Source organism: Haliotis rubra, unplaced genomic scaffold (genome assembly GCF_003918875.1).
Source record: "Haliotis rubra isolate DU_JTF1 unplaced genomic scaffold, ASM391887v1 Scf220, whole genome shotgun sequence".
NCBI lineage: Eukaryota > Metazoa > Mollusca > Gastropoda > Lepetellida > Haliotidae > Haliotis > Haliotis rubra.
In genome coordinates, this window is record NW_025766226.1 from 325,119 (window position 1) to 351,736 (window position 26,618).

Genomic DNA, 26,618 nt, shown 5'->3' on the forward strand with positions numbered 1-26,618 from the left:
GCCAACCCTAATTTAACCCAGTTAGTATTTGGCCAAAAAATGATGCAAAAATTAGTATTAACTTTTTGAAAGGATCTTCATATTTAATGAAAAAATATATAGATATTCTAAGAACTTGTTATTAACGTTGTACTCACCTAAATCAGTAGTAAGTATCCACACAGCTGATACTGAATATAATGTGGTTGAAATTTAGTGTGTGTGGTATGTATGCTATTTTATAATTTAATTTAATGTATTTTTTTTAATTCGAATATTTTCACTGCTACCATAGTCGCGTATTTTGTGTTACTTTTTCGTACTGAATACGATAAAATCGTATGAGTTGGCATCTCTGGTAATGGTTGGCATTTCCAAAATCCGCACAGGAGAAACTCAAACTCACTTAGTAGATATCAAACAGACAAAGATGTTAGGGTCCTTGTTGAACTCGCGAACAATATCCATCCTGCGGCGGTTGTTGACGGTGCCGTCGATGCGTCGATACTCATGTCCGTCACTGATGATGTATTGTTCCAGGATGTCAAGCAGCTACAGGTGTGGAAGATGAACACTGATTGTCACAATCCAACGAAAACAGTCCGTGCTCACATGTGCATAAATGGTCCACCATTTTAAAAAGAAAGTGGTGCACAAATTATTGATAGCAATTTGCAACAAAAGGGGTACCAAGAACGAGTATTATCTTCATTGCTTTTCATCTCTAAACCAATCTTATAATTACATTAGTATCATGAATACACAATGCCATTTAGAAAGTGGTCAAATGTAAGATATTGTTATATTTGGGATTACACTTTCTCAGTAAAGTACAGATTCTAGTACTTTTTGTTGGGTTGAGTCCCATCTGGGATTTGATCCCACACCCTCAGAGTCAGGTACCTTATCGCCAGCACACAACGTCAGACGCCTAACCCGCTCAGGCCAGTGGAAGTTACGGTGGCTGAGGGGGTTAGGCGGCTAACTTTGTGAAATAGTCAACAATTAGGGAATTCTTCCCTGGAATTCATTTACAATGATTTTCATTTAACATACAAGAATAAAAATAATGGAATCAAACCCATGCCCACACACCATGTGAGTAAGTGAGCTACAATTTCTAGCTTCACTGAGAGTATTACAGACATATCATGCCTAGCACAAGTTATAAAGACGCAGGATCTGACAAATCCAAGGGAAACAACTCTGCACAAAGGAATTGCTTTACATGTCAGGGTCACCATGCAGCCAAGGTATTTCAGAAGTCTAACAGTAGAAGTCCGTACCCTGGTGGAGTAGGAGAACACCAACACCTTGCTGTGAGTCTTGTGGAACACCGACAGAAGACCCTGGAGAACCTGGGTGAACATATACACTGACTGAGTTTGGTTTTATGCCGCTTTTAGCAATATTCCAGCAACATCTCGGCGGGGGACACCAGAAATGGGCTTAACGCATTGTACCCATGTGGGGATTCAAACCCGGGTCTTCGGCATGACGAGCCAACGCTTTAACCACTAGGCTACCCCACCGCCCTGAACATATACAACAGGGCATCATACAGGAACAAACAGCCTCTTATTACACTGGTACAGCACTGGGCTTTTAATATACGAAGAGAAACACATAAAGGAACACAGGAAAAGTCACGTGTTCCTTTAATATTTTCCAGTTTTCATCACCACAGTACTATTCAAAGCTGGTGATGAAAACTAGAAAATATTTAAGGAACACTTGAATTTTCCTGTGTTCCTTTATTTGTTTCTCTACGTATATTTAAACTCAGTACCAACTATCTATCAGAATGAAACTATGGGGACATCATCATGTTTTTGTCCTAGAGGCTGTTCTGTTATTCCTTTGACATTGAACGTTTTGATACATCTGAAGGTAAGTACAAGCAACAAAAACGTATTCAATGCTCGTATATGTAAACCTTTGAGTTGACAGGCAGTGGTTGCAGAGCATAACATTCATTGTTCCTCCGTTTCCAATGACAACCAGTATGTGCAGTGTTTATGAACAATCCTATTGGCTGATAGCGCTAAGCTTGAAGTGCATACCAGCAAAGGGACCAGTTTAAAAACATTCAGTTATGAATGACAGATAATTTGTTGTTACTTTTATGTTGTTAGTTGTTCTCTAAATCAAATATCTCTATGATGTAAATATTCTCAAGTTTTAAGTTTCCATAACTAGAAATGCTTAACTAGCAAACCTTCATCTTCCCACAGTACTTTGGATCGGACAATGTCCGGAAGGATGCCTCCCTGCTCTGCTCCAGGAACTGAGGGTGGTCCTTGAACGCGATCTTGCACACCTCCTTTGTTCTCTTCAGCTGCTGTGGGCTGGAGTTGGCATGTGGTGTGAGCAGAGCCACGTGATTGGCTGTCTTCAGAAGCAGGTGCATAAAGGAGAACATGACGCTTGTGATGTTGTGACCTTCTGCGGAGACCTTCAACACAGACATGGTGTTTCTGATTACAAATAGGACATACAAATAGGTTCTGAAACATGACTGACTGACTGACTTAGTATGGTTTTACGCCGCTTTTAGCAATATTCCAGCAACATCACGGTGGGGGACACCAGAAATGGGCTTCACACATTGTACCCATGTGGGGATTCGAACCCGGGTCTTCGGCGTGACGAGCCAACGCTTTAACCACTAGGCTACCCCACCGCCCCTCTGAAACAAGAAAACTTATTGAACAAATGTGTTGCCAATAACACAATCATATTTGTCTTTATGTGAATTTTGCCTAAAGTTTGAAGATCAGAATCCTCTTTCACAAAACAATCATAATGTTATGGTCATGTTGTGGTATGGATTGGTTGGTTGTTTAACTCTGTCAATATTGCAGCAAAATAATATTTCCATCTTGTAAATAATGGAGTCTGGACCAGACAATCCAATGATCAACAGTATGAGCATCGATCTACGCAAGTGTAATACAAAGACATGTGTCAACCAAGTCAGCGAGACTGACCACCCTACCCAGTTAGTCACCTGTTAGGACAAGCATGAAGATCAATTCTAACTTGGACTGTAAACCAAAAGTCACTGTGTTCTTTAATCTGATTGGTTGAAAAACATGATCAAATGGTATTCGATTCCTGGAAATTCGCTGCGTAATAATACATTCAAACATTGCTCACACCATTGTATTGTTACGTCGTCAGCTGTGATGACGTCATTCAAATCATATTGTGACGTAAAGTCGGAATGACGTCACAAATGAGCAGTTCCAGATGGTACCATGGGAGACAGCTGAAATGGCCGGCTGATGACATTTCACTGCTGTACCCGTACTCCATGTCAATGAATGCAGACACAAAAACGTGTGTGGACCTTTTGGTTTACTTTTGTGTTTACAATGTCGATAAACATCATGTGTTGGCCAATTTCCAGGTGTTATTGAGTATTTACGCCGTCGGTTCCAAATGAATTCCCGTGCTTCAAATACTCAATAACACCCGGAAATTGGCAAACACATGATGTTTATCTCCTAATTGTCACAGGGTCTTGTTATATTGTCTCCAGGCAATCAAAGTGCTACGATCAATTTATGACAACATGCCCCGGTCCAGTCAAATGGTCCAGTTTAGCATGGAAACCCCATTCAAACACAACACATTGACTCCAAGCAAAAACGTAATTGTGGCATCTCAGACAACTGGTCCACCTGTGTTCCCCTATGTTAATGACAGTGGAAGATGTCGCTTCCAAAAGTCCAGGGACCGTTTCACAAAGCTCTCGTAAGCCTAAGATCTTGTAACTTTTCTCGTAGCATTAGTACCTCCTATGTTACAGTATAGGAGACAGGAATGTTACGAGAAAAGTTTCGAGATCTTAGGCTTACGAGAGCTTTGTGAAACGGGGCCCAGAAGTTCAAAACAAAACCTCTGGGAAACAAACATACAACATCCACAATTATTGTTAGCACATAATAACTGAGAAGGGGGCAGTACAGTATCACTGACAGGGTCTGACAGCTGACTCTACCTTGTAGCAACATTTGCTTCTTGTTCTCGAGCTCTCACAGTCACAAGGGTCGTCCATTCTCAAAACGAGGCTCATGTCAGGGTGACCCAGCACTGCTCTGTACACACTTTCCTGGAGTGGAGTCAACTTACAGAACACCACATTGTCATCTGATGGATAGAGAAGAGTGAGTGAGTGAGTGAATGAGATGAAAACCTTTATCTTTATGTCTTTGAAGGGAGGGAATGAGTGAGTGAATAAAATTTAAAATAAATTGTTTTAAACTCTGAGTAAACTAAGGCTCTGAAAACATTTGTCATGCTATGTTTGGTAATATTTTCAGAACAGATTCAACAGGAAATAGCTGTGCCCAGATATTGATTTTGTAGAAAACATTCTCTGATTGGAGGATCGATATCTGCTTGGTTTAGCACTTAAAGTTCAGCTCGAAAAGGGCAATGTTACAAGTCGTCTTTGACATAATCTAGTGGACACTTTTGCCTCCAGATGATGGTGGTTGGGCAACTTTATTTAGCTGGGAGAAAGTCTCGTTTCATGGTTTTTCACTATTGCAAAAAAATCATCATGTTCCTAGCCCATGTGTAAGTCGGATAACACCCCCTACTGTAGGTAGGTCCGGGTAAGAATTGATCTTCAGTAACCCATGCTTGTCGTAAAAGGCGACTAACGGGATTGGGTGGGCATGCTCACTGACTTGGTTGACACATATCATCGGTTCCCAATTGCACAGATCGATGCTCATGCTGTTGATCACTGGATTGTCTGGTCCAGACTTGATTATTTACAAACCACCGCCATATAGCATGAATATTGCTGAGTGCGGCGTAAAACTAAACTCACTCACTCACTCACCCTAGTGCAGGCGATACAGATTGAATGCTGCTTATTCATGACATACTTATTAACAAATCAGCATGTTGACAAGGTCTCTCTGATTCCTCATTTTGAGAAGCAGCTTACCTTTCTCTGGCAGCTGGTCTGCAATTATCTTTTTGGTTCTTCTGATCATCATGCTTGTCCGCTTGTTGGAGAATTCTTCTCTTTCTGGAACAAACAGGAGAGTTTCAGATAACTGTTTGTTTTAATTGTTGTTTCACTTGTGGTGTTGAGGCTGAGATTGCTGGTTACAATACAGTGAGTAAATGGATTTTACACCTATTGAGTTACATTACTGCTCTTATCATTACAGCTTTGCAAGAACATAAAGAATGTCATGCAGGCATTATTTCACCCATGTCTGAAATTAACCACGTGTGGTTTATAACGAACTTTTATCAATTCATTCGTCCAGAACAATAATTTTTTACATCCCTCAAACTCTTATAATTAATTTGTGAACAGTCCTCCCTTTACAATCTGTTGCAGAAATAAGTAATGCTTAAAGCATGTATAAGACAAAATATTATGGATGTCAACTTCTTCTTTATTGTATACACGTTTCTGGGCTATTCCTTGCCCCTTCGTCAGGTGCTTAAAGCATATAATCCAATTTAACAATAGCTCTTTCAGTCTTCAATTACATTAAACAAACTCCGTGAGCTTTTTCTGCAGCTCTTTCTATTTGAACATGTGACAAAATCTTAATTGTGAGTGAGCTCATATTGTTTTACGCAGCAGACCATCTTGATCAGGAAACATTTAAATTTTCAGTCCGAGCTTCAATGTTTAGGCAAACAAGAACTCATCTAGACTTACTTTTTCTGGCCATGGCCAGTTCCCTCTTTGTGGCACCACGTCCCTGGCCTCGCTCTATGACCTGAACAAAATCTGTCTCAAACTCGTACAGTCTACCCATCACATTCGGCTGGGCCCTGGAACATGGATACACATACCATGTCAGTATAGTGAGATCTGATCAAGTACTTATTCCAATTTCTTAATTCTTTCACAATTGTAGATTAAAACATCTTGGCAAGTATCACAATGGCAGTATCACATTGGTTATGTGGTTCTATGTGTTCCGCGTTAGACTTCCTAACCACTTATAGTATGACCAGAAATTATTGAGAATTTTAGGAATATGTTTAATAGGATTTCAAGTATAAACAATCTTGTCCAGCTATCAAGTGCTTGGTTTCATTCAAGAGAGACAAGTCTGTTAATCCTTTTTCATTAGTTTGTGAAGAGTTATCCCCCTTTGTTTACTTGCTAGCAGACGACATTTTCAGTGATCCTCAGTATGGATGATTTAGAGAAAGGAAGTTGATTTTAGAGTATTATAACAAGGATATCAGATCAGCTAAAGTGATTTCAAGTAGAACAGGCATCCATTTGTCCACTGTTTATCGTGTTTTGAAAAATATTGCAAATGGATATGGCATTGAGCACCAGGGAGGCGAGGTAGGCCCAGAAAATTGACTGTCGGTGACAGGAGGCGGCTTAGGTATTCTTGTTTCTAAAAACAAACGAAGGAGTTTAGAAAACTTAAGGCTGGATATGATTGATAGAGGAACTGTGGCTGTCTGTAAGGAGACAATTAGAACTGAGCTGAAAGCAATGGGCTGGCAGAAAAGTCGAGGAATTCCATCACCGATCATGAAACCTGAACAAAAGGAGCGAAGGTTGAACTGGTGCTTACAGCATAGAAATCTAAAATGGGACAATGTGATTTTCTCAGATGAAAGTTCTGTGTGGCTGTTTCCTAATACACTGAAATTCTGGACCAAACAAACTGAAAAACCTTTGTATCAGCGCCCAAAGTACAGTCCGAAATTTAACGTGTGGGGTGGCATATTTGTGTTAGGGGCAACGCCCCTCTGTGTATTTGAAGGGAATATGAACAGTGAGCGGTACACAGATATTCTCGAGGGACATTTACTTCCATCTGCTCAAGTGTTCTATGGAATTTTTTGGATTTTCCAGCAGGACAACGAACCAAAACATCGTTCAAAGCATTCACAGGCATGGTTTCGGACCCAAAATATGACATTATTAGACTGGCCAAGCTATAGCCCTGACCTAAATCCAATAGAAAATGTTTGGGGACTTATGAAGGAAAGTGTCAAAAAGACAAATCTGACAAATATTGCTGAAATGAAAGAAGAGGTGGTCCGATATTGGGACAGCATGGACAACGACTTTCTAACTTCTTTGCTCAGTAGTATGCCCCGCTGCATTGAAGCCTGCATTGCTGCCCATGGTGACTTGACAAAATACTAACTGTTCACCTGTCTTTGAATCTGGAATTACGTTCTGCTAATATTCACATTTAATACGTGAGTAATGAGTGAAAAAAATAACAAATTTACAATATTTAAATTCTCAATAATTTCAGGTTGTACTGTACCTCCAGCTTGTGGTATAAGACCTAACACAGGATGCATAAAAACCTTGGTCCTTGGAACTAAGAAGAGGAAACTAATTTTTGTAAGAGCCAAGTAATAAATACAGATCGGGTTTAAAAGAGCAATGTTATGGGAATGCATCAAAACAAGCTGAGATTAAGCCTCCTGTAAACGTATACCAGCTATAAGATGACATTCTGTAAGAGTGAGTGAGTGAGTGAGTAAGTTTGGTTTTACGCTGCTTTTAGCAATATTCAAGCAATATCGCGGTGGAGGACACCACAAATTGGCTTCACACATTGTACCCATGTGGGGAATCGAACCCGGATCTTCAGCGTGACGAGCGAACGCTTTAACCGCTAGGCTACCCCACCGTCCCACATTCCGTAAGAAAAAGTCCAGACCAGAAAATCCTTTGATAGACGTCATGAGCACTGATCTACACAAATGGGTAAGATGACATGCATCAACCAAGTCTGCAAATCTGACAGGCGAATCCCAAGACACATCTTACAACTATGCTAAAGTTATCCTTTTCGATCAGCAGAACCAAAGGCCTTATTGAGCCACTATTCTGGCTAGTTGTACAAGTGTGTGTGTATGTAGTGTTTAACACTGCACTTGATAATATTCCAGTAATATGACTGCTGCCATGTAAATAATCAAGTCTAGACTAAACGATCCAATACTATGCAATACATCAACAAACAACAAACAAGTCTCAGCATCTGAATACCCCATCTTACACAGCACAGGATGCTGGGAACCAGTTCTACTCTGAGTTCCCACGGTACGCCAGTGAAGATTAGGTTCATCTGCATCCCTGGTCACTCCTAACTGTACCAGTACTTACCAGTCCAGGATAGACCAGAGTTCCGTCATGTTGTTCTGTAGTGCAGTTCCAGTGAGACCATAGCGCTTCTTTGTGTGCAGACAACGCAGGGCTTGAGTTGTCTGTGCTTTAAGACCCTGTAGTGGGAACATCAAACATGTGTAATCACCTATTCTATCCGTCATTTGTTCAACGTATCTAGAAACTGATTCCCATATACCTGTCTGGCCCAAAAAGTTTGAATCCCAAATAGTCTGAACAAAGCATTATTTCCAGTGCTAAAGGATTTCACTGACTGATTTTAAAGAACATTCCTTCTGAAAGGTTTAGGAGGTTTAAGTGAGTGAGTGAGTTTAGTTTTACGCTGCACTCAGCAATATGGCGGCAGTCTGTAAATAATCGAGTCTGGACCAGACAATCCAGTGATCAACAGCACGAGCATCGATCTGCACAATTGGGAACCGATGACATGTGTCAACCAAGTCAGCGAGCCTGACCACCCGATCCCGTTAGTCGCCTCTTATGACAAGCATGGGTTACTGAAGATCAATTCTAACCTGGATCTTCACGGGTCTGAGGAGGTTCAAACCTACTACCGATACTGGAATACAGCTGAGTGCCACGTAAAATTAAAGCCAAAGTGAAACCTCAAAACAAAACTGGCTTTTTAAGTTCCCAATCCCCAAAACAAACGGATGAAGATCCTTGCTTTGACTAACCAGACATCTTTCAGGCATCTTACATGTCAACCTGTTTAGCAGTCTGTCTGACTCAATATGTGACTTGGATAGACCAAAACCACTCTAAGACTCCTTGATCTGACTGATACCCAAGTGAAGAAAAGAACATGCATGTCTTCAGCCTCTTCTCTCACATGACTATGTACTGAGTGAAACACATGTCCCTTCCACCTACCTTGATCCTGTGCACCTCATCCACAATCACAGCTTCCCAGTCAACAGAGTTCAACAGCTCCTGCAACATGAAGAGAACACCTGATCAGCTGTAAAATACACAAAAAAAGAAATCACTAGGGTGAAACGTTACACTCTTACCACGGTGCAGTACATATTGCGGTACAGGGCCTTTGGTTTGATCTGTTTTGGTTCGGTATATGAGAACGTACTTCAGTCTAGCAAAAAAACAATGCATATATGTTGACAAATGATTTGTTTCCTAGACATTTTAGAAAAGATTTTAAAAGGTTAATAAAATGACAATATGAAAACCAATTTTGGGATTGCATTACAGTGTACTAAACTGAAGGCAAAATACCGCGGCATACCATTTCACCCCTAAAAATTACCAGCACAAAATTACTATCATATTGAATATACATAATTGTGTATAATTACCCAATGTATCCGTTTCATTATCAAGGATACTTATGTGACCTTCTGGTATCAATACAATCTCAATACAATGTGATGTTACCGTGGTTGGATATAAATGAATGAGGGCAGTTGACGTTCATGTCTCAACTGACCATGTTATCTCTGAATGTTTCAAATGTTGTCACGACAACCTCCAGCTTTCCTTTCTTCACTTCAGCCAAGCAAGTCTTCTTGTCGGAACCATGAAACTTGCTGATGGTAGAAATAATATAAGCTTAAAACCTTGTTGGAAGAAAGGATTAAATCAGCATTGTATATCAGGATGTCTGGGTACTATCAGGAAATTGGTGTTGAGAGAACAAATATTAGTGAACAAACATGTGACTGAAAGCATAAGCACTCTTGGGTCCAATGACATCCAGTCAGCAAAATCTCAAAGACTGATCACCTGCCACCCATTTTAATCAAATATCACCCCAAGTGCAGTGCACCAGCATCCTCTGCTATTCTAGCCCTCTATCCTTCAAGTGTTTCTTAAAAGCAGGCACCTTAAAATCAAACTTGTTGACATATTGCTATTGTGTTAAATGCCCTTGTTGTCTTAATGCAAGGCACAGGGGAGATGACTCAGCTGACCTTGCTGTATAGAAAATGGGGAGATAACCCTTGACTGAACTTGCTATATATAGACAAGGGGAGAAAACCATTGGTTGACCTTGCTGTACTGAAAAAGGGCGATAATCTTGATTGAACTTGCTGTATTTAAAGGGGAGAAACCATTAGCTGACCTTGCTGTAAAGTATCCCCATGTGTCCAGTTCATCCAGCCAGTTGTACAAGACGCTGCCAGGGCCGATGATGAGGAAGGGTTTGTAGTCCATGTCAGTGTATTGGTCTGACGAATCTGACAACTGTTGTCGCAAAAAGATTTCCTCATAGTGAAGATCAAATGTGTTGACAAATGGAAACATGCACTCCAGTTTCACTTTCAAGTAGCAGACAAATGGCATAGAATGAGTGAGTGAGTGAGTTTAGTTTTACGCTGCACACAGCAATATTCCAGCTATATGGCAGCTTTCTGTAAATATTTGAGTCTGGACAAGACAACCCAGTGATCAACAGCACGAGCATCGATCTAACACAATTGGGGACTGCACTCGCCGCACTCAGCAATATTCCAGCTATATCGCGACGGTCTGTACATAATCGAGTCTGGACCAAACCATCCAGTGAGCAACATGATGATCACCGATCTACGCAATTGGGAACCGTTGATATTTGTCATCCAAGTCAACGAGGCTGACCACTCGATCCTGTTAGTCGCCTCTTACGACAAGCATTGGTTACTGAAGATCAATTCTAACCCGGATCTTCACTGGTCAATGGAATAGAAAAATTGAGATTCTACTTCCCCTCACCAAAACGAATTCAACTGTAAGTACACTCATACAGGTATCATTATGAAATCACTGCTCCTAATTTTTCAATGTACACATTGTATTTCAGGTGTCACTGTGTTCAATACACTGTAACAAACTAGTCAAAGAGTATTTGATGCAAACCAATAAATGCTGTCATATTCCATCGTGAGATGCACAAACACATTTCTTCATGTCCCTATTGCACTGCAACCCTACATAAATTTTGTTGAGTATACATATTGTTACTAACCTAACAGTTACCATAGTTACCATGTTACATTGATGTAGCATTCAAGCTCACCTCTCTGATAAATTTAGGCTTCTGTCTCATGACGTCCATCCTGTTTCCCTGCTTGTGCAACAACGCAGCCAGAAGTCCTATCACCTTCATAGACAGAGACACTTGTGAACACAAAACTAGAACGGCGTTCTGCCTTGAGCTTCTCAAACAATCTTTTCTGAAGGTGAGGTGAGGTTAGGTGAAATTGGGTTGAACTTCGTACTTGAGAATATTTCGCTCATATGTGACGTGCATGCATGTGTATGTGAGGCTGCTTGTACTAGCCCAGACTTAAGCTGGTTCTATAGTGCTAGCCCACTGAGATACCATGACGCAGTGAAGAATGAATACCCCACTCAGACACATTATACTGACTCCGAGCCGACCAGTCCTTGTTGTACCCATTAATACCAAGAGCCAGGCAGGGACCAACAAGTACCATATTTTAACGTCTTTTGGTATAACGCGGTCAGGGATCGAACCCGCGACCTTTCACTCTCCGGGCGGACACTCTAACCACTACACCATGGAGGCAGTCTCTTTTCTGAAGAATCTACTTATGATGACACACTGAAGTACTGAGTGAGTATGGTTTTACACAGCTTTCAGAAATAGTAAAGCAATATAATATCAGGAGAAATGGGCTTCACATATTGTACCCATGAGGGGTGTCACACCTGTGTCTTAAGCGTGAGTGAGTATGGTTTTGCGCTGCTATAGCAATATTCCAGCAACATCATGGCGGGGGACACCAGAAATGGGCTTCACACATTGTACTCATGTGGGAAATCGAACCCGGGTCTTCAGCGTGATGAGTGTACGCTTTTAAACACTAGGCTACCCCACTGCCAATACACTAAACCAATCGGAACCTGTCCAATCCATACAAACTGTCAATATCCAGTCAAAAGTTCTGCCAAGTTTATTTTATTATTTTGCAATATATTTCACTTGATTAAATGTGGTACATGTGAAACTGATTCTACCAAAATCATAACCATGATAACGGTTGGCATGTCTGTGGAATGTTTCCATGACTACAGCTGATGTACCTGCACAGTTTTGCCGAGTCCCATGTCGTCACCGAGTATAGCACCTCTACCTTCTCTGTAATGTGAGTACAGGAACTTGATGCCTTCCCGCTGGTAGTCTCGAAGATACTGGTTGATGGTTGCTGGCACCTAGAGTTATTCATTGAAAATATTACACTTTATATATGAGGACTGGGGTTGAAATGTATTCCTACATTTGTTATAATATATAACAAGTTTTATGGATAACAACTTCTTTATTTTCTCTTGATTTGTTATATATTGTACGTCTCAACTTCTAAAATGCCACTCAAACAAGTTACATTTGTTATGTTTAGCATGTTTATATTGGTAAGAGAACATTTTGTTGACGTTCTCAAATGTTTAAGAGTGAGTAAGTGAGTGAGTGAGTTTAGTTTTACGCCGCACTCAGCAATATTCCAGCTATATGGCAGCAGGATTGTTTAAGACATTTTGACAACTGTTATATCATCATATAGCACTCCAATCAGTATGCACTGAGAGTGAGTGAGACAGCGAGTGAGTGAGTGAGGTTTTAAGCCACTTTTAGCATCATTCCAAAAATATGGTGACAGACACTGAAATCGGCATAACGAGGGAATATACCGTAACCAAGAGGCTACTCCACTTCCCAACTTCTAGTTTATGATTTATTTACTTGCCTTGATCTATTCAGATGAATCTTTTCTGAACAAACTACATATGACATACTAAAAAGAAGGCTGAGTATCATATATACACCAACACTCCTTTAAAATACTTTCCAGTGAAACATATTATACATTCTAACATTGAGAAAGCGCCAAGATGTAAATATGAGTGATAACAAGCATTGTCACTAAGGTGACATAATCCCCCGCCGCAAATTATCAAATCAAACTTTAAAAGTAATGAAAGTGAAGGTCATAATTTAAGATAAAGTTAAATGTCAACAAAAACATGACCAGTCAACCTCTCTTGATATCTTGCTCTGTAGTTGTTCAAACACACAAATATTTTCAAGACTCACTTTGACCTTGACATGAATGTCTTAGAGTATGCAATATGCAAAAAGTAATAAAGAAATTGCTTATTGGAAAACATTCAAGGGAAGTCTTGAAAGTCTATGAAGAAAATCCAGTGAACTGTTCTTGAGATATCTCGCTGACAATCTTAACATGCAGTTTAACATGCTGAAATCTTCAAAGTGTCACTGTGACCTTGAAAATTAAGTGAAGGTCACCAAAATCGACTGGAACTTGCACCTTCCCCAGATGAAGCTTGGTGTCATATATGAAGAAAGTCCATTGAATGGTTCTTGAGATATCTCACTGACAATCTTTACATGTAGGTTAACATGCTGAAATCTTCAAAGTGTCGCAGTGACCTTGAAAATTAAGTGAAGGTCACCAAAATCGACTGGGCCCTTCGCCTTCCCTTGATAAAGCTTGACGTTGAATATGGAGAAAATCCAGAGAACGGTTCTTGAGGTATCTCGCTGACAAGCTAACATGCAGCTTAACATGCTGAAATCTTCAATGTGTCGCCATGACCTTGAAAATTAGGTGAAGGTCACCAAAATCGACTGGGCCCTGCACCTTCCCTAGATAAAGCTTGGTGTTGAATATGAAGAAAATCCAGTGAATGGTTCTTGAGATATCTTGCTGACAAGGGTAAAACGTTAAAGTCCCCTTGTGACCTTGAAAATGAAGGTCAAGGTAACCACACCTGACTGGGACCTTCCTTTTACTGTGATGAATCAAGGTACCAAATATGAAAAGAATCCAATCAACGGTTCTTAAGATATTCCAATTCGTACGTACAGACGGACGGAGCCTAATACTATATCCCCCACTTCTCGCTTAATGCGCGGCGGGGGATAACAATGCTAAGCCATGCATGTTGGGGAGCACTGTTTGAAGGATAAGAAAGGTAGGACACTTTATGGATGACAACTTCTTTATTATATCATCATGTAAGGCTCACAAGCCCTCCTCTATCACAAACAAAGTACTTAGACCAGCATAGGATATTGTTGTAAGGACTCAGAACACAGAAACATATTTGAACATAGTGACTCACCTGGACACATTGTATCACATGGACATAGTGACTCACCTGGACACAGTGACTCACCTGGACATACCGACTCACCTGGACACAGTGACTCACATGGGTACATTGATTCACCTGGACATAGTGACTCACATGGGTACATTGATTCACCTGGACACAGGGACTCACCTGGGTACATTGATTCACCTGGACAAAGTGACTTACCTGGGTACATTGATTCACCTGGACACAGGGACTCACCTGGGTACATTGATTCACCTGGACACAGTGACTCACCTGGGTACATTGATTCACCTGGACACAGTGACTCACCTGGGTACATTGATTCACCTGGACACAGGGACTCACCTGGGTACATTGATTCACCTGGACACAGTGACTCACCTGGGTACATTGATTCTCCTGGACACAGTGACTCACCTGGGTCCATTGATTCACCTGGACACAGGGACTCCCATGGGTACATTGACTCACCTCAACACAGGGACTCACATGGGTACATTGATTCACCTGGACATAGTGACTCACATGGGTACATTGATTCACCTCAACAAAGGGGACTCACCTGGGTACATTGATTCACCTGAACACAGTGACTCCCATGGGTACATTGATTCACCTGGACAAAGTGACTCACCTGGGTACATTGATTCACCTGGACAAAGTGACTCACATGGGTACATTGATTCACCTGGACACAGGGACTCACCTGGGTCCGTTGATTCACCTGGACACAGGGACTCACCTGGGTACATTGATTCACCTGGACACAGTGACTCACATGGGTCCATTGATTCACCTGGACATAGTGACTCACCTGGGTACATTGATTCACCTGGACACAGGGACTCACCTGGGTACATTGATTCACCTGGACAAAGTGACTCACATGGGTACATTGATTCACCTGGACACAGGGACTCACCTGGGTACATTGATTCACCTGGACAAAGTGACTCACATGGGTACATTGATTCACCTGGACACAGTGACTCACCTGGGTACATTGATTCACCTGGACACAGTGACTCACCTGGGTACATTGATTCACCTGGACACAGTGACTCACCTGGGTCCATTGATTCACCTGGACACAGGGACTTACCTGGGTACATTGACTCACCTCAACACAGGGACTCACCTGGGTACATTGATTCACCTCAACAAAGGGGACTCACCTGGGTACATTGATTCACCTGAACACAGTGACTCCCATGGGTACACTGATTCACCTGGACACAGTGACTCACCTGGGTACATTGATTCACCTGGACAAAGTGACTCACCTGGGTACATTGATTCACCTGGACAAAGTGACTCACCTGGGTACATTGATTCACCTGGACACAGGACTCACCTGGGTACATTGATTCACCTGGACACAGTGACTCACATGGGTACATTGATTCACCTCAACACAGGGACTCCCATGGGTACATTGATTCACCTGGACACAGTGACTCACATGGGTACATTGATTCACCTGGACATAGTGACTCACCTGGGTACATTGATTCACCTGGACACAGGGACTCACCTGGGTACATTGATTCACCTGGACAAAGTGACTCACATGGGTACATTGATTCACCTGGACACAGTGACTCACCTGGGTACATTGATTCACCTGGACACAGGGACTCACCTGGGTACATTGATTCACCTGGACACAGTGACTCACCTGGGTACATTGATTCTCCTGGACACAGTGACTCACCTGGGTCCATTGATTCACCTGGACACAGGGACTCCCATGGGTACATTGACTCACCTCAACACAGGGACTCACATGGGTACATTGATTCACCTGGACATAGTGACTCACATGGGTACATTGATTCACCTCAACAAAGGGGACTCACCTGGGTACATTGATTCACCTGAACACAGTGACTCCCATGGGTACATTGATTCACCTGGACAAAGTGACTCACCTGGGTATATTGATTCACCTGGACAAAGTGACTCACCTGGGTACATTGATTCACCTGGACACAGGGACTCACCTGGGTCCATTGATTCACCTGGACACAGGGACTCACCTGGGTACATTGATTCACCTGGACACAGTGACTCACATGGGTCCATTGATTCACCTGGACATAGTGACTCACCTGGGTACATTGATTCACCTCAACACAGGGACTCACCTGGGTACATTGATTCACCTGGACAAAGTGACTCACATGGGTACATTGATTCACCTGGACACAGTGACTCACCTGGGTACATTGATTCACCTGGACACAGTGACTCACCTGGGTACATTGATTCTCCTGGACACAGTGACTCACATGGGTACATTGATTCACCTGGACACAGGGACTCACCTGGGTCCATTGATTCACCTGGACACAGGGACTCACCTGGGTACATTGACTCACCTCAACAAAGGGGACTCACCTGGGTACATTGATTCACCTGGACACAGTGACTCACATGGGTACACTGATTCACCTGGACACAGTGACTCACCTGGGTACATTGATTCACCTGGACAAAGTGACTCACCTGGGTACATTGATTCACCTGGACACAGGGACTCACCTGGGTACATTGACTCACCTGGACACAGTGACTCACGTGGGTACATTGACTCACATGGATACATTGACTCACCCGGACAGTCACTCACCTGGTCACGTGGACTCACCTGGACACAGTGACTCCCCTGAACACAGGGACTCACCTGGGCACACTGACTAAACTGGACACAGAGCATCACCTGCGTACATTGACTCACCTAGACACAGTGCCTCACCTGAACACAGTGACTCACATGAGTACATTGACTCACCTGAGGACATGCACTCACCTGGGCACATAGACTCACCTGAACAGTGACTCTCCTGAGCACAGTGGCTCACCTGAGGACATGCACTCACCTGGACACAGTGACTCACCTGCGCATATATACTCACCTAGTGACTCACCTGGACCCAGCGACTCACCTGTACTACTGGTGTCTCCCCGTGCTCAGACAACAGGAATGGTACTTTACTAGCCGACAGGGTAAAGGAAAATTTCGGCTTCTCCATATCATCCTCAGTGAACCCTGGTGAAGATACAACCAATCTGCTTGTATGATAAATACAGAATTATCCTAAAAACATGTCTACTCATTAGAATATACAAAACAATACATGGAACCCTATAGAGAAAAATATATTGAAAACTCAAACAAAATCATTATGTGAATGATAACATGTAGTTACTCAATGGTGAAAGAGGTTATCTACTACTTTCAAATATCATTCCCATATTGGTTAAGTTACATCCAAGAATCAAAATAGGTACAGGCTTACCTGAGAATTCATCCTCATTCCGTATGCCAGTTGTCGTCCTGTTACTTTTCTTTACAGAACTGACATCTGGTCTGGCTGTCCCTGTGTCTTCAATCTGTATTGAGCTTGTGCTGGCTTCTTGTGAATCATGGACACTAAAATACATGGCAGCCATTTGCGAATTTGGGAATGCATCCACAGCTCAGCCCGATAATGTTATTACCTGCCTTTGCTGGCTCCGCATTCTCACAGTAGCCAATCAGCTAGGTCGCCGTTACAACCGAGCTTGCCAGTGTCAACAAAGATAGCGGTCGCAATTATGCTGCCAAGTTTAATCGGTCAGATAAAAGAAGCGAAAGTCAGTTGTGATTGGTACGCTCAACTTCCCAACCTGTTTGGATAAAAAGCCAGCCAAGGGAGGTAATAAAATCATGGGGCTGAGCCCTAGATGCATCTGGGTGAAATGGAGATTTATCGTAACGTATACCCTGGAGATTATTGAGGATGAGGAGCACCAGACCCTTTTGAACATTAGTCATATGTGTTTTGTGTGTCAAAAAGGCAGAATCATGTCAATAGACCAAAGAAACATTTTCTCATAAACTGCATCCTTCCAGTGTGTTGAAAAAAACCTATTGTGGTATGACAGAGAAAATATTAAGAAAATATGAAAGAAAGCACAAACATTTTTTATATTCAGTGTTTTGTTGCTCCCCACATAGGTACAATGTGTAAACCCTTTCTGGTGTCCACCAGTTGATTAATATGGCACTCAGCAATATTCCAGCTATATGGCGGCCGTCTGTAACTAATTGAGTCTGGACCAGACAATCCAGTGATCAACAGCATAAGCATCGATCTCGAAATTGGGATACAATGACATGTGTCAAGCAAGTCAGCTAGCCTGACCACCAGATCCCGTTAGTTGCCTCTTGCGACAAGCATAGGTTGCTGACGACCAATTCTAACCTAGATCTTCACAGGTCTGGTGTCCACCAATATCATATTGTACAATAATGCTAAAAGGGCCATAAATCCCACACATTTACCGTACGCCACTTCCTCAATACATTGGTCACTGGTTAAGGTCACTTCTGTCCAATGGATTTCGAGTAGATCCTTCATAACTACAAAGTGTTTGGGGTATCCAAGTAGATGTTCTCTGGCAGCTAAATCATCGAGTCATTTCTTTCTAAATGTTTTGCACATAGATCTCACATGCATGTAAAACAGTACGGCAGCCTAGCAGACAATTATCATTTTTGGTTTGCAAAACCACGAAACGTCTTTAGAAGTAATTAAATGGTGTTTGTTTGATGCTTTTATCCAGTTACTAGTGCCTTGAAACAGGGGCTATTGTATCAATATGTAATTTTTAGAGTAAAATTGATATTTTATACTTATCCTGACTCATGCTCTTTTGCTTGTCTTCTTCTTCTTGCGAACATAGTGGAACACTTGTATCTCCTTATTTGAAGCTCCCTTCAAAATAAAATCACTAATTGGTACTCACCACGAGTTGCTCCCCTTTGTCTCCCCTGGCGGGAAAAGGTGTCGCCACCCTCTGGCCATGTGCTCCACTCTCTCCTGATTTAGCGAGCCCAACACTTGAATTTACAGGGAAATCCAAAGTGTTATGTGGGGAGGATGGGAGGGCTAACCTCATGAGTCAGGATAAGTATAAAATATCAATTTTACTCTAAAATTACATATTTTTCCTTATCCTGACTCATGCTCTTTTGCTTGTAGCATCCTCTGGAGCGGAGGTGGGTAACAGAATACTTTGGATTTATAATTAGTGATTTTGTATAGATATGCTGTAATATCCCCTCACGGGAACTTCATGAAGTCTTAGATTTAGGATGTATCCTGTATAAAGAAAACCATAGGTTATATAAAAGCCATTAAAGGGAATTACATTATGAATATATTGAACAATACATATAAATTATATATATATATATATAGGTGACTCTGATAGAGGCACTGAAATTGACTATATCAAGTATATGCTTAAGGTAGAATACTTAAGCTGAACATATATACATAGCCCTAAAACTCCTTAGAGTTATAAGCTAGATGAGTATGTATAAAATACATATTAATCTTGTGAGGCTAATATTTTAGCGCCTCACGAGGGACTGTCAGTTGCTGGCGAGGACCAGTGGTCGAAATGGTGAATGCCAGAGACATCTTCTGTAGTGATGTCTCTTAGGTAGTGATTAGCAAATACCATGTTAGATTTCCAATAGCATCCTTCCATAATGCGTGTTCAAGGAACAGTTACCGTGTAGAGGCGAGGGTAGAGGCCCAGTGCCCTGATCTCATGTGGATTTGATGCTGTTGGTGGGTCCAAGCCTGCTGCCTTGTAGGCACGGAGAATGACAGTCCTTATCCAAATAGATATTGTGGTCCGTGACACTTCTGTTTGATTAAGTAGTGGCGATAATGGGATGAATAAGCGTTTGAGAAATCTTCTCCTTGTTTTGGATAAATCAGTAAATAAACTTTGAGGGCTCTTACGGACACAGTGATAGGTCTTGTGTATCTTGTGATCCGAGAATAGAGGATAGCGCCGGGATGTGGAATAATCTGTCTGGTTGACCTGGCAGTTGATTCTTTGCAATGAAATCCCATCTTAATCGAGGTGCGCTGTGTTATGATTGTCATCAAACTGTATCCTCTCGTAATCCAGAGCGTGAATTTCAGACATTCTTGCTGCTGTGGCTAGCGATAGCAGAAACAATGTTTTCTGTGAGAGAAATTCAAAGTTTGTCGATTCAAGGGTTCATAGACCTCACTCGTGAGGTGTTGTAACACTACATTCAGATCCCAAGCTGGAAGTGGAACTTCCGCTTTTGGTCCTCAATCGAAAAGCTTCGTAGTAAGGCCAGTAACTCTGGAGATCTTGTCAATTTGACACCCGTTCTCATGGTGATTACAGAGCTAAAGCGGCAAGATATGTTGATATCGTTGAACCTTTTAAATGTTTGTTTTGGCGTAGGTAACACAAATAGTCTGCCACTTGAGGTTGTGAAGCCTCTCTTGCTGTAAACCCTTTCTTTGTTGCATAATTTTGAAACTGTGCCACTTGTCGCGTGTACAAATTCACGAGTTGAGTAGCGTAAAAGGCAAAGCGTGACTGCTTTTGCCGCCCTGGCAGAATATCCTCTCTTGTTTAAACACATTTGTATACAGTCCATACGTGTAGTTGGAACATTGCTGGGTTTCCGTGCACTTGTTTGGTGTGAGGATGAATTAACAGGTTTCTTGGCTTGGGTAGCTCCAGTGTTGGTTGACCGATTTCTTGAATTAGTATGGGAAACCACGTTCTGGCTGGCCGGTAGTAGTAGCGACCAAAGTGAGTTGTAGGCTCTGTGTTTGTCTGATTTTCTGTAATACTTGAGGTATTATTGCTGGCGGCGAAACGCGTGTCGCGTTGAGGCCTTCCCATGATAGACTTAGAGCGTCCGTTGCCCAAGCTTGGGGTCTGGGACTGGTGACCACGAATGTCGGTAGCTGATTGTTGAATCGGCGTGGCGAATAGGTCTATTATGCGGCGCTCCTAATTGCTTGATTATCTGTGCAAAAATTTCCGGTTGATCATCCACTCTGTCGGTGATGGTAGATGAGGCCGAGAGAGGCGTCTGCTAGTATATTTCTGGCTCGGGAATGTGCACTGCTTTGACATGTAGATTTAGATCTTGTATTAAATCGAACAGTTGAAAGCTTAGGTTCAAAAGGTTCATCGATCTCGTTGAGCCTTGCTTGTTTATGTAGAACGCCACTGTCGAATTGTCTGTATGGATCATTAGGCGCATTTTGTAGAAATGTGCTCCAATGTAGAATAAGCGTTGATTACAGCTTTCATTTCTAGACTGTTTATATGGAGTTTGCATTCTTGCTGATTCCATAACCCTGATATCGTGTGGTTGGTGAGATGAGCTCCCCAACCTTGGAGTAATAGCGTCTACATACAGATGGGTTTTGTATTCCTGCTCTGCTAAACAAATCCCTTCGCAGACATTCGATTTCTTGGTCCACCATAGTAGATGTGGTCTGAGATGTTTTCGGTAGACTGAATGGTTGTACATCGTTGAGATGTCGTTGATGAGACCTGTAGGGGGCGTAACTGTAATCTGCCTGTGACAGTCATGTCTTGGGCTGATGTGAGAAGACCTAGTAGGCTCTGCCATTGTCGCGAGTGGTAGCGGAGAGTAGAGCTGGTGGAATGGTCTGTTGTATCTTGAGCCAACGGTCTTCTGGTACCATAATACGGTTCGCGATTTGTGATGAATCGAATACCTAGGAACTGTAGGTCTTGCGATGGTACTAGGTCCGACTTGCGTAAAGTTTACTAACCAACCTAGTTGTGTTAGTAGCTTTATGATGTAATTTAACTGTAGTTTGAGGCGCGGTGGATCTTGATCTACTTGTATCCGTCGTCGAGGTAAAGCGCACTCGTAGCCCTTGGCGATGTAGAAATTTGATAATCGGTTTAAGTTATCCTCGTGAATAGCCAGGGGCTGATGATATTCGAATGGGAATTACTTTCCACTGGTAATGTAGCCCTTCTAGAGTAAATCGTGGGTATTTCCTGGAATCGGGATGAATGGGGATGTGCAAGTAGGCATCCTGTAGATCTATGCTGCCCATGTAGTCCATAGGACCCGAATCATCTGGCGTAACTGAGGTAAATGTATCATCGCGAGAAACTTCGATGGTTTTCGCGTAGATAGTTCTTGTTGAAAAAGCTCATGTTGTAGATGAGTCTGTATTTCTCCGTGGAGTTTTTCTTGGGAACTAGGAAAACTGGGGAGTAGAAACCTGGTTCGGCGTTTGCTTGATCTATTACTTCTATGGCCTGTTTGGATAGGAGTGATGAGACAGCCTCTTTATCTTTGGTAGTTGTTAAAGCTTGTAAATCGAACTTGGGGGTTTGATTGTCAGCGGAGGCTTGTCCTGTAGGGATCACGAAATCCGTGTTGAATAATGTTGGAGGCGTAAGGATCTTGCAGTATTCCCCAGTTTTCCCAGTGTAGTTGGAGGCGTCCACCCACTTGAGCTGGTTGTACTGGAGCGGCTGGGGTGGAAGACTCCAGTCGTTCGAACCTGTGTTTCAGCGTCTATAATTGCGGGAACCTCTGGGTGTCCTGCCTCTTCCTGATCCTCCTCTATAGTTGCCATATGGGCTGACGAAAAAGAATCTTTACCTCTAGAGCTGGCTATCTTCCTGTCTCTTGCTCTTTGTAGGCCCGTGAACTTAGATCTGCCTGAGTATCTTTGTGAAGTCTGACGAATGGCGCTGGCTAGTGTGTCCATCGATCTAATCATAAGGACTTCCCTGGAATCCTTAGAGACTTCCTTAGCGACCTTGTCGATTTCTCCGTCAAAGATGGATGTTGTCGACCACGGGGCTGTATAAAGTGGGGCTGTAAAGTTCTCCCCAATTACAGGAGGCGAGGAGGCCTTGACTGACGAGCTAAGGTCAGTGCTGCTGAAACAGATGTAAGATGATCCGTTAAAAACTGCTGATCTTTCTTTTGCATAAGTAAGGCAGAATAAATCATTCTATCATCTTCCGTCATTGGAATCCGAATCTAGTAATAAGAGTCTCATTGATCGAGTCCTAGATCTATTTAACCCAAAGAACATCACGTCTCGTCATGGTTTCTATATGAGCCAACTTAGATCATCCATCTTGTAAATCTTGTTCTTTACATAAGCTGATGATCTTATAGTTCTCATCGATGTCCTGGAGCCTTGTAGAAGGAGTCCATGTTATCGTGGAGAACTTCTTGGCTTGAAAGTTGGGTAGATGTGGTATCTGAACTTTCTCGTAGCTTTCTGGAAAGCTGCATCTAGATTCTGTGGCACTGCATAATCCAGGTCGATCGGGGTAGAGTGATTGCATCTGGATCATCTTCCTTCATCAAATCGTCCTGAGCTGTATTGCCACTTTTAGATGGTGATGTGAGATCTAGGTTATTGACCATCCAATACCGTATCTCTGCATCAGAAAATATGATTCCTCCATCATCCTCAAAACCATCATCATTAATAAATTGTAGATGCTCTTCGGGACTGCGTGTAGCTATCTGAATATCTGATGAGGTTTGTGGCGATCTAGTTGACTTGTGCGCCGCTCTATGTGGAGATCTGATGGGTGATCGACCTGGTGAAGAGCGGAGTGGAGATGCGTCTATGGGATGATCTTCTGGAGACTTGTGAGGTGAATGTTGATAGCCGGCGGCTCTTGACGCAGTCCCTCGATGTTCTTCTAGACGATGAAGATCTGGAATCATATGTCTTTCGCGAATGCCTTCGCGAAGCTTCATTTGCGTCCGGTCCGGGGGATCGATGATATGACCTTCGCGAAGGCTTCCGTGATGTCTGATGGTCTGAGTCCATATCTAGAGATGAAATCGAAGATGGTGATGATCTCTCCCGCCATCGCGAAGGCCTTCGCGAAGGCTGTACATCTAGGTCCTTCGTCAAGGTGGTGCGGGACTTCCTTCGCGAAGGTGACATCGTCTTGGCTGCTACGTTGACGGGGGGTGCCTCTGGGGTGCTGTCTACGTTGGAGCCTTCGCGAAGGCTCGGACCCTGCTTGCGCAGTTTGTAGTGGTCCTCCATGATGTTCATAATCTGCCGCATCATGTCTTCTGGGATGATCTGTGACGAAGTCGCCGGCGTCTTTTCTGCGATGGGGTTCACATCAATGGCGTCTGGCGTCGGTGTAGAGGCATCAGGCTGCATGGAGATCTCTGCAGAAGTCACAGTCGCTGACACCGGTCGCTTCTTCTGCCGTAAGTCGGGATGATTATCGGCTGATCATCGTAGAGGCCCAACTCTGCTGCTGGAGCGATCTCGGCTGAAAGTTCTTGCTGTCTTCGTAGATTTCCCCTTTGGAAGTCTGCGCTGCCCTGGGTGTCCTCAATCTGCGTTGAGACGACGATGAGGCCCTCTTAGACTTAGTCTGCAATGGCGGGATGTCTGGGGAGGCCGGTCGCTTTCTTCGAGTAACGGACTGGCGTCCCATCGTTCCTCTGCCGCAGGGGTCTCTAGCAGAACACCAGGCGGAGAGGGTCGATCGCTAGCAGCTGACTGGAAGGAATATCTGGACTCTCTGCCATGTTTTGCCCTTGTTTCATGCGTGATCTATCTGCAGCGCGCCTTAAGACGCAAAGATGATATTTATTAAATGCAGAATGAGATAAATTAATGCAGTAACTGCAACGTGAATTAAACGCACACGGGCGTAGAACAACTAGGGCATATTACATGTGGATCGGAGGCAGAAAAGCGTAATCTACAAATCGCATAGATTTTCATGAACGTAAAGCTAGCTGAACAATCACTAATACACGTGAATAAACAGTAGAAATAATGATAATTAATCAATACAAATAGTAAAGGATACTAGCTATACCTCTATAGTAACCTATGAGAGGTAAAAACTAAGAGATTATCAAAGGATATGTGTGTAAGGAGACACAAGGCGCTCTCACATCCTGCTCACTGGGCGAAGAAGGAGAGAGTGAAGCACATGGCCAGAGGGTGGCGACACCTTTTCCCGCCAGGGGAGACAAAGGGGAGCAACTCGTGGTGAGTACCAATTAGTGATTTTATTTTGAAGGGAGCTTCAAATAAGGAGATACAAGTGTTCCACTATGTTCGCAAGAAGAAGAAGACAAGCAAAAGAGCATGAGTCAGGATAAGGAAAAATATTATCTATTATCAGTTTAATACTCAACACCGTGCCAGCCATTTTAACCATATTCAACATGGGTGTATTTCATAGAACTATTCCTACCCAGTATTTTGATTCTTGAGAGTATCTTTATTTTTCTTCCTTCCTCCGATGGCTACAACTGTTTTCTTCTTGCCATGAGACTTTATCTGGGAGCCCTTTGCACTTGACAGACTCATCTTCCATTCTGAAACTTTGCCCTTTGTTTTAGGTGCAGGTGACCTCCAGTCTTCATCACTGTCATGGTCAACAGTGTTGAATTTACCCCTAGAAATAGAAACAAAAGAAGCCAATATACTTACAATTGAGAGATATGTTTCTTCAGTGTAAGTAAACTTAGGCTCAGTATTATTTGTTACACTGCTATACTGAGTCTAACAAACCCTAGTAGAAGGTTGCGTCAGCTAAGCTTTGAGCGACCTATGACCGTCCAATCGAATGCAAGATGGACGAATGGATTTAATCAATCAGACAACGGCTACTATTTAGGGTTCAGCTGGACTTACAAAACGGTTTTTGGATTTCTCTTCCCTGGTCGCTGACACTGATCTCTCAACAAACGAAAATCTGCATAAAACACAGATATTTGACCTGCAGTATACACAATTAGGGGTTTCTGATGACATGGTTACTATTAGCTTATATTTCTGCAAGATGCCATCCTGGAATATTGACAAAAAATGCTATTTTCAGCAACTATTTACTCGCTGTTGTGAATAATGCGTCCTCCATATGTGTAACACTCGGAAGCGATTGTGTGGAAAATAGCATTTGGAATCATTCGGTTTTCAAGGTAAATGTTCAAACAGTATGTGCGAATGTTAACTTTTGTGATTTGGTAAACAGTGTTCTGGTTGGTCAATTCAAAAGGTTAGCTGATGTGACCTTCTACTGGGGTTTGTTGGACTCAGTATAGCAGTGTAACGAATAATACTGAGACTAAGTTTACTTAGACTGATGTTACTTGTGTGTTTAACAGATTTATTATAAATGAGAATATTTCAGCTAAGGCTTCTTTAAAAATCTTGGGTAAGTTGAAACAAGTGAAAGGCTTTATCCTTTTAGTGCAGAAACAAACCACAGCTTACTGGCCCCTACGAAGATCCAGATTAGAACTGATCTTCAGCAACCCATGCTTGTCGCAAGAGGCGACTAACAGGATCAGGTGGTCAGGCTTGCTGACTTGGTTGACACATGTAATTGTATCCCAGTCCCAAAATTGATTATTTCAGACCGCCGCCATATAGCTGGAATATTGCTAAGTGCGGCGTGAAAGTAAACTCACTCACTTACTCCTGGTCAGTGTACACTGGACAGGATGGGGTATTGTGAGTCCCAT

The 26,618-nt window shown here is 42.5% G+C and overlaps 1 protein-coding gene across 1 annotated transcript in view; it reads right to left on the minus strand.

Annotated features, from left to right (window-relative positions):
* LOC124277338 (DNA excision repair protein ERCC-6-like 2) overlaps window positions 1–26,618 on the minus strand; it is a 43,361-nt gene that overhangs the window by 13,639 nt on the left and 3,104 nt on the right. The window contains exons 5-19 of the mRNA XM_046712990.1: window positions 25,343–25,546; window positions 17,548–17,681; window positions 17,194–17,297; window positions 12,188–12,316; window positions 11,157–11,240; window positions 10,224–10,345; window positions 9,588–9,687; window positions 9,017–9,076; window positions 8,123–8,238; window positions 5,681–5,796; window positions 4,946–5,029; window positions 3,986–4,134; window positions 2,198–2,434; window positions 1,266–1,337; window positions 386–531 (exon numbers count right to left, since the gene is read on the minus strand). Of these exons, the coding sequence (XP_046568946.1) occupies window positions 386–531; window positions 1,266–1,337; window positions 2,198–2,434; window positions 3,986–4,134; window positions 4,946–5,029; window positions 5,681–5,796; window positions 8,123–8,238; window positions 9,017–9,076; window positions 9,588–9,687; window positions 10,224–10,345; window positions 11,157–11,240; window positions 12,188–12,316; window positions 17,194–17,297; window positions 17,548–17,681; window positions 25,343–25,546 (1,857 nt within the window). The remainder of the gene's footprint in view (window positions 1–385; window positions 532–1,265; window positions 1,338–2,197; window positions 2,435–3,985; window positions 4,135–4,945; window positions 5,030–5,680; window positions 5,797–8,122; window positions 8,239–9,016; window positions 9,077–9,587; window positions 9,688–10,223; window positions 10,346–11,156; window positions 11,241–12,187; window positions 12,317–17,193; window positions 17,298–17,547; window positions 17,682–25,342; window positions 25,547–26,618) is intronic.